The sequence below is a fragment of the Photinus pyralis genome, unplaced genomic scaffold, assembly GCF_008802855.1.
Source record: "Photinus pyralis isolate 1611_PpyrPB1 unplaced genomic scaffold, Ppyr1.3 Ppyr1.4_LG6, whole genome shotgun sequence".
In the NCBI taxonomy this organism is placed as follows: Eukaryota; Metazoa; Arthropoda; class Insecta; order Coleoptera; family Lampyridae; genus Photinus; species Photinus pyralis.
In genome coordinates this window covers 43,234,635-43,242,816 of record NW_022170663.1, presented here as the reverse complement: position 1 = coordinate 43,242,816, position 8,182 = coordinate 43,234,635, and the positions used below count along the sequence as shown (strand labels likewise).

The window sequence follows — 8,182 nt, the reverse complement described above, 5'->3', positions numbered from 1 at the left end:
ATTATACCTGTCTCCTGTTTTATTTAGGAATAATGTATTTTCATTTAGGGTTAATTTTTGTGAGTGTTTATTACCGTTACACGCCAATCAATACCATTGAATAGTTATAAATTCAATGTCAATACTTTGTAACTTACATTACCATTTTCTGAGAGGAAAACCCAGTTTTTTTTCACCTGTAGAAAATGACGCGCTTTCAATGATAGGTGGCGCTTTTTTGTATTAAAAAATGAAAATGAACAAAAATCCATTTCTATCGTAATAGGTACATTCACTAAGAAATTTGATGAAGGTACCTATACGAAAAGTTCATCACAAGAAATCAAGGTTTAATTTCACCAATAAGATGATGGCAAGGTCAAGGTTGAACATGATGTATGTACACCTTGCAAATTTGCGATGTCAGTATCTAATTTCCATTTTGCAAAGGTGCAAAGAAATTAGAAACCGCGTACTTTACTCTCATTCCGCAACCGAAAACAATTAAAAAGCGAACCTAAACTATGATTTGTTTCACTTACGGTTACGAAGTAACGGTACCGTTACTCCATACCTGTAACCTACCTGAGTTTAGTTTACGAACGTCTCAAAGCCAACGGTAAAAGACAACGTGTACGTCAGTTTTGTAGTACAAGTGAAGCCGCCTTGTCTTATCTTCTGCAAATTTTACATTTTGTCTGCGTGTCATTTGCATATCACCAAATTTGATCATTCTAATGACCGTGTCCGCCCATTGTTTCAACGCCTTCTGGAACCGACAGTGATGTGCTACCAAAATCAAAACGAAATAAATCGGTAGTGAGTGCATAATTAAAGTTATGGGTTCGAAATTTAAAATCAACCACCGGTCCCATAACTAAGTCTCCATATTGGTCTGGAGAAAATGGCAAAAAGCGGAAACAAAAGTGTACTGTGGGCGTACGTTTTATGGCTCTTCGGCGGAATATTTGGACTGCATTTGTTCTATTTGGAAAGGGACTCGCACGCGTTTCTCACGTGGAGCACGCTCGGTGGATATGGCCTCGGGTGGCTTGCCGATATTACCAAAATTCCTCGATACGTGAGAGACGTTAATAACGATCCGAAATTCCTCGAGGAATTGGTTCAGAAAGTGAGAAAAAACAAGAAGGTAAGCTTTATTAGTGTAGGCAGCGGTATGTTTGCCTATTCAAATTAGTCCAAAAGATAAGATATCGAGGACAGTAGGTGCTCTTTATTAGTCCACGGTTTCTTGAACTGCAATTATCCATGCAGTTCCTTTTGTTTCTCAATGTTTATGCACCACGAGTTTTTGCATGCAATTACATCAATGCTAAATTGAACATTTGCTCTAAAACTATTCACCGGGTTTAGAATTGGTTATGTAATCAAGACAATTAGTGCGTTTCGTCTTTAACTTTTCCTATTACTCACTGTTAAATTTCGCAAAATTGTACCCCATTCCAAGAATTGTAATTTTGGGCGTGGGAGAACTTCCTTTTTAAACTGCCAGCCCGTGAATAGTTTCCTGATCATCTTTAGCCAAGTTCCTCTAAACGAATCTTCCGGAATTTCCTTGAAAGCTACTTTTTGATTACAACTTTCTTTGAAAAAGAGTTTTTTAAGAGGCGAACTCTGAGGCGAATTTATTTGGATAGAGTTTCCTCATGAACATATCCAGCCTGGCCGAATCCTTAAACGAACTCTCTGGACTCTGATTCTTCTTGGGAGCTATTTTTCTGATTACAAACCGTTACAAACATTTCCGGAACCAATTTAAATGCCTAAGGTAAAATTTCACCATGATGTTTTTCAGCTAGAATTTCTTTAAAGCGAGGGAATTCACCTTGGACTCGGTTGCTCCAGAGACTATTTGGCGACTATTTTTTTTCCTTGAGAGGAAATTAACTAGGAGTAAGTTTGGACGAGCCCTTGTTATGGCGAATTTTCCACCCCCGTCTGTTTTGGGCTACTCCGGGCGGCAATCTTTCTTGAGAGATCATTTTTCGAAGGTGGGAATTTACCTGGGGTGAGAACACATGCTAAAGTGAGTTTTCGCTTGCAAATATTAAATAGGGATCAAATTGCCCCTTTTTTTTGCGGCTAAAAAAAACGGAAAATGGAAAATTTCGTTTTCATTTTCGCTAGTTAAAACGCTCGGAAAAGGACGGTTCCCGTTATCACCTTCTATTGGCACTTTTTATCGTAGAATTCGGAGAATCTGTATCTGTTATAAGGGGTTGGTCACGATTTATTTTAGGGGACAAAGATTTCCTTCATTACCTAAAAATTGTCACCATTTCCTTTAATTTCCTCCGAGATTTCCTCAAAATTTCCTATAGATTTCCTTAGAATTTCCCGAGGAATTTCCTCTAGATACATTTCCTCTTATTTCCCCCAAATTTCCCAATATTTTCCAAGAATTTCCTCTACTTTCGTCCATTTCCTAAAATTTTCCTCGAAATTTTCTATATGGGCGACAAGAATTCCGCTTACGTATTTTACAGGACAAACATTTCTTTCATTGCCTAAAAATTGTCAGGAAGTAACGTTACTGCCTTATAGAAACGTTTTATTTCCTTAACATTTCCTATAGATTTCCTCTTATTTCCTTAATATTTACTCATATTTCCACTCGTATTTCCAGAGAATTTCCTATTTTCTATTTTCTATTTCCCCAAAATTCCCCCTAATATTTCCTCAGAATTTCGTTCATTTCCTACGTATTTCCCAGCTATTTCCTCGACAAGAATTTCCCACGTGATCAACCCCCTCGGTAGAAGCCGCAGGCTCCAATTTCATTTCTTCTGGGCGCCATATTGGATTTTTACGAAATAAGATATGGGACAAACAAGATACAAAGAATCGCATGCGATTTTCAGTAGTACTCTGCTCATATTCGGAAACCAGACCTTTAATCCGGCTAATATTCAATAGCACTGATTCTTGAAGTCGTAGAAATCGATCGGCGAATGTTTGACAGCGCTGTTTTTTTTCGTTCTCGAGTTAGACGAGGAACATACGGACAGACAGACGGACAAAACCATCACATAAGGGATTTTTTTCGAAAAATTCCCCTAAAAAGAAAAATAATGACGTACTCTGTCCTTTTTTAGATAAGTTTACAAGAAACAATGTTTTAACATCTCTCAACAACATCTCCCTGAGTAACTATATCGTACTGAATCCAGACGTCTATGATGGCGATGCATTAAAATGAATTTCTTTGTTTGTCTTCTATCTCATTTTGTAAAAATCCAATGTGGCGCCTAGTACATACATTAAAATTGCGCCCATTCGGGAACACGACTTTTAATCCGGCTCATATTCAATAGCCCTGATCCTTGAAATCGTAGAAATGTCGAGCATTTGACATCACTGTCTCTTTTCGTTCTCGAGGTAGACGAGGAACAGACAGACGGACGAGCCATTACGTTTTTCGAAAGAAAAAAGTCCCCTCAAAAGCAGATATACTTTTGGTCTCGCTTTTGGTGGTTGTATTAACTTAGATGAAATTTTTACTCACAAAAAGGGACCACTTTTCCCCCATTTAATCTATCTCTCACCGGGACAGAGATCCCAATGGTGAGCCGCCGCGAATTTAAACCACCCTGTACAAGTTCACCTGGAGCGAGTTTTGGTTATGGGAACACACTTCTTAGACGAGTTCTCGTCAGCAAATTTACGGTTTTGAATTTTTTTGAGGCCGATTTTCCTGAATAAAGCTACTTAATTTGGGCGAGTATCTTCTTCAAAATAAAATTTTCGAACGGAACAAGTTCACCTGAAGCAAAGAATACGTTGGTGAAGGGGATTCCGTGATTACCTAACTAAGAGGTGACCTTGTTTTATGGTGCAAAGTCGAGCTTTGGAATTTCCCCGGCGAAAAACTCGTGGCCTTCGTCAAGGTATTTCCCATCAGGATCAATACTATAGAAGATAGAGTTAGGATGCAAAAAGGGCACTTTTGCATTTATAATCTTATTTAGCGTAATACCAATTCATATTAAAATTTCATCGAAATCAAATGAATACTTTAGTTTAGGGAGGGCTAAAAGGCGATGCTGCTCTTAAACAATGACAAATTATTTACTTCAAATTTTACAAGGAATAAAAACCAAAATCGTCCAGGGAAAACAAAACAAGATATAAACAATCTCATGCGGTATAGCATACCGAGGATTGGAGGGGAAGGATCTTTCGAGTCGTCTTTTGCCGAAGATTTTCTCTGCTGGAGGGTATTCCATACTCCCCAGACCCCCCGGTACTATGTTCTATCCATGGAATACTTCTTTTCAGAAGAAGATCCGATAATTTTCCAAACAAACTACTATGGTAGTCCTAAGGGCTAAACGTTTTGTGGGGGAATGTGTTTCCAGGGAGTTTGAGGTGTATGGAATACCTCCTAGTATAACGAGGATGAGAGAAAATGGATGTACCTATAGAGTCGCGTCCTTTGTCGAGGGTTCTCTGTTCAGGGGGTATTCCACCCCCCCCCCCCCCACACCCCCCGGTATTAAGTTTTATGGAATACTTCTTTGCAGAAGAAGATCCGATAATTTTCCATGAAAGCCCTGTGGGGAGAAACTGTTTCCGGGAGGTGGGCGGGATTGCATACAGAGGATTAGAGGGAAAGGATTTATAGAGTCCTCCTTTGCCGAGGGCTCTCTGTGCTGTGAGGTATTCCATACCCCCCAGACCCCCCGGTACTGTGTTCTATGGGGAGTCCTAAGGGCTAAACGTTTTGTGGGGGAAAATGTTATCTGGGGGTCTGAGGCGTATGGAATACCCCCAGTATACCGAGGATTAGAGAGAATGGATTTATAGAGTCGTCCTTTGCTGAGGGTTCTCGGTGCTGGGGGGTATTATACCCCCCTAGACCCCTCAGTATTATGTTTTATGGAATACTTCTTTGCAGAAGATGACCGGATAATTTTCCAAAAAACTATTAGGCAGCCCTAAGGACTAAAAGTTTTGTGGGGAAAACTGTTACGGGGAGGAGGGGGGGGGGGTAATTACATACCCATGATTAGAGAGAAAGGATTTATTGAGTCGTCCTTTGCCAAGGACTTTATCTACTGGAGGGTATTCTATCCCCCCAGACCGAGTCCCCGACCCCCTGGTACTATGTTCTATGGAATACTTTTTTGCAGAAGAAGATTAAAAGGGCTTTTTAAAAGGCACGACATAAAATCGAAGAAAAAAATACAGGGTGTCCTTTACAAGTCACGACATCTGCACGACCTCTAGTTGGAAAATAAAGAACTAAGAAATAAAAACACTACCAACAAAACTAACTAACGTTTACACGAGAAATACACAGATGGCGTAAAGGGTATTACCGAGGGTATTACTTGAATAGAAAATTTTAAAAATTTAAAAACGCTACAGTTTAAATTTTTGGGAAGATTTTTGAACAGTTTCTGTGTCACGTTTCTGTGAGGTTTAAATCTTTCTGTCTCTTAAATAAATTTTTAGCTTTTCAGTTTACCTGTCACTTGTAAAAAGTTTCAAGTTTACTTGGATTTTCTGATCGTCTCATTTTACAACTGGTATATTGCACCGAGCATCGCCCGAGCCTGCAAGTGCTTGGATCGGGTATTTTGCTCGGGGAGATTTTAATTAATCTTTTTTACCGATTTATAAAATTAAACTCGCAAATTTTTACAAATTCTGAAACGTATTTTAAATACCTTCCTAAACTGAAAACCTCAAAATGTGATTTAGGACCATTTTACCTTAGCCAATAGAAGAATTCAATTGCAAAGGTAACTTGTTTTTCGAATAAGTTTAGAAAAAACCACGTTCCTAATTACGTGCAAAAGGAATATTTTCTATTTCTTGTTAGTCTTCGATCGTCCGCGCACGCTTTAACATTAGCGTATTACCATGTTTTATTAATCTCTCATGATTTCTTAAAAGTGTATGCGTTTATAGTGATGTTATCTGTGCTGTGCATTCTTTTGCGGGTGAATACTTTTTGTGAACTTTATACGTAGAAGCACAGCACCTTTTTGTTTGACTTAAATGCTTTTTTGCAGAATTTGAAATGAATAATTTGTCATTTTTTCATGCGATTTCGATTATATTTGATGAATGATGAATCGGGATTAAGCTAAATAAGATTTCGAATGCAAATCCATAATATAAGGGCATTCCTTAGTTACGCAACTGGGACCGGACTACGACCTTGCACTATAAAACAGGGTCACTCGTTAGTTATCTAATCGTGGCATCCCTCTCACCAACGCCATGACATTGTACCATTCACCAAGTTCACAACCTAGGCTCCTTGGATGAGAATTTCTCTTAAAAAACGCGATAGGCATAGACATACATCGGTTTCCTGGTCAGTGTGAGCACAAAAGGAAGCAGAATTAAGTGAGAGTTTTTTTTTGTTAGCAATGCGAGTAATTGTTTTAAAAATTATTTGGGACACCAAAGAATACAAAACTTTTGTTTTTCAGCCCCCATTTTCCACCAGTCGATTTATATCGGCCATCACAGTCGGATACTTCTGGGGACAACTGCTGCTACTGGCCATTCCAGAAGATGAGTTCGGCGGTATAAACTGGAAGTTTCTGCAATGGCTGGTTCCCGCAGGTGCAACTGCAGGTAATTTTCGCGCAGTGTCTTTGAATGTTGTGTGACTTAAGAGTTTTTAGGAGTGTGGGCCGTTGGAAACATTGGCCGCGAAACCGGGACGCCTTGGAAGTCTTTGGTTTGCGCGTACGTGGCGTATCTGTCGAGGTGGTATTTTTTTGACGAGAGTATTTGGTTAACCACCGTCGTTTTTACCTCGGCGCTGGCGTTCGATTCCTTTTCGAAGCAATGGCGGCGGAAACCAAGGGAGAAGAAGTCGATAGTGAAGTATGATGGTCGTTAGACGTTGTGATTTGTAGCATTTAATTGCAGGCGAATTGCGGTACTCGCCCTTTGTGGTACGTTGTATTTATCAATGTGGAGTGCATATTTTTACTTCAATGGAAAAGTCACCGACTCCAACGGTGATGAAATACCCGTTCACGAAGCAATTCACCACTTCTTCACGTCACCTTGGTGGACGGACCTGAAACAATCCCTCTACGACGTCTACACATTTGCGCAACATCACGGATGGTAAGCAATATCCTTGCGTTTGACCACATTTTCGAATGAGGAGTTTTAGGTACGAAGTGTGGAAGCAAATAATCGATCTATCGGATCCGCAAGGCGAACAGAACGCCTACAAGGTTTTAGGTGTGTCGCCTACGGCATCCCAATCCGAAATCACCTCGAAATGGCGACACTTAAGCAGAGAGTGGCATCCGGATAAAATTAAAGATCCGCAATTGAAATCGGAGGCGCAAAATAAGTTTATGGAGATACAGCAGGCCTACGAGATCTTATCGAATATAAAGACTAAACGTAAACGCAAAAATAAAAAGTCAGTAGATTAATACCCGCAAAACTGCCCCAGGTTCCGTTTGATGGTGCCAAAGAGACAGACGTTTTTCTATTTATTGTGTTTAACATGTCTTCAGTGAGAGAAAAACATTGTTTTAAACTTTACAATTGCGTATAATGTAATAGTAATATATGTGAGTTGTGATTATTGTTGTCTTTAAAATGCACACGGTTTTGTGTTAAATGAGCCATCCACTTACGCTTATCGCTACAGGGTTTATGAATGCTTTGATGGATTTAATTCACATGTTTTGAGCGTCATTTTCATAAAAGAAACCTCTTTTTATAACACTATTTTTTGATAGAAATGGAAATTGAAATAATTACCTACCTACTTATTATTGAAAAAATAGAGAAGATGGAAACAATGTTCTCGTGATTTACCTTCCTATCTTTGAAGGCTTTAGATCTCAGCACTTACGTCACCACTATTATCCCAGATAGGGCTTAGTCGACCCCGCCAAATATGTTCTGATGCGTCCGGAAATCGAATACGGATCCTGCCTTCGTCCATGCAAAAAAGAAAATTTGTTGAAAAAGCTCAGTCAACTTTCTTATTTGTTAAGATATTACATTGAAAGTTTACGTTTGCGTATACGTTAAAAAATTGCGAGTCATAATTCTTGAGTCTATATTCAGGTAGCTCTCCCAGAAAACGTTCTTAAAACTCCCGAAGTTTATACGCATAAGTGCGTCTAAAGAATCCCTAAAGAACTACTGGGGAAGTACGAAACAATTTCTTGAAAATCCGTAAAGA

General features: G+C 39.2%; 1 protein-coding gene across 1 annotated transcript; it reads left to right on the top strand.

Moving 5' to 3' along the window:
* Positions 1–399: 399 nt before the first annotated feature.
* On the top strand, positions 400–7,697 carry LOC116174353 (dnaJ homolog subfamily C member 22). The gene is made up of 5 exons (XM_031492269.1): positions 400–1,129; positions 6,447–6,594; positions 6,645–6,849; positions 6,895–7,098; positions 7,148–7,697. The coding sequence occupies exons 1-5, from the start codon at positions 884–886 to the stop codon at positions 7,416–7,418; spliced, it is 1,074 nt and encodes a 357-aa protein (XP_031348129.1). The 5' UTR covers positions 400–883; the 3' UTR covers positions 7,419–7,697.
* The last annotated feature ends 485 nt before the right edge of the window (positions 7,698–8,182 follow it).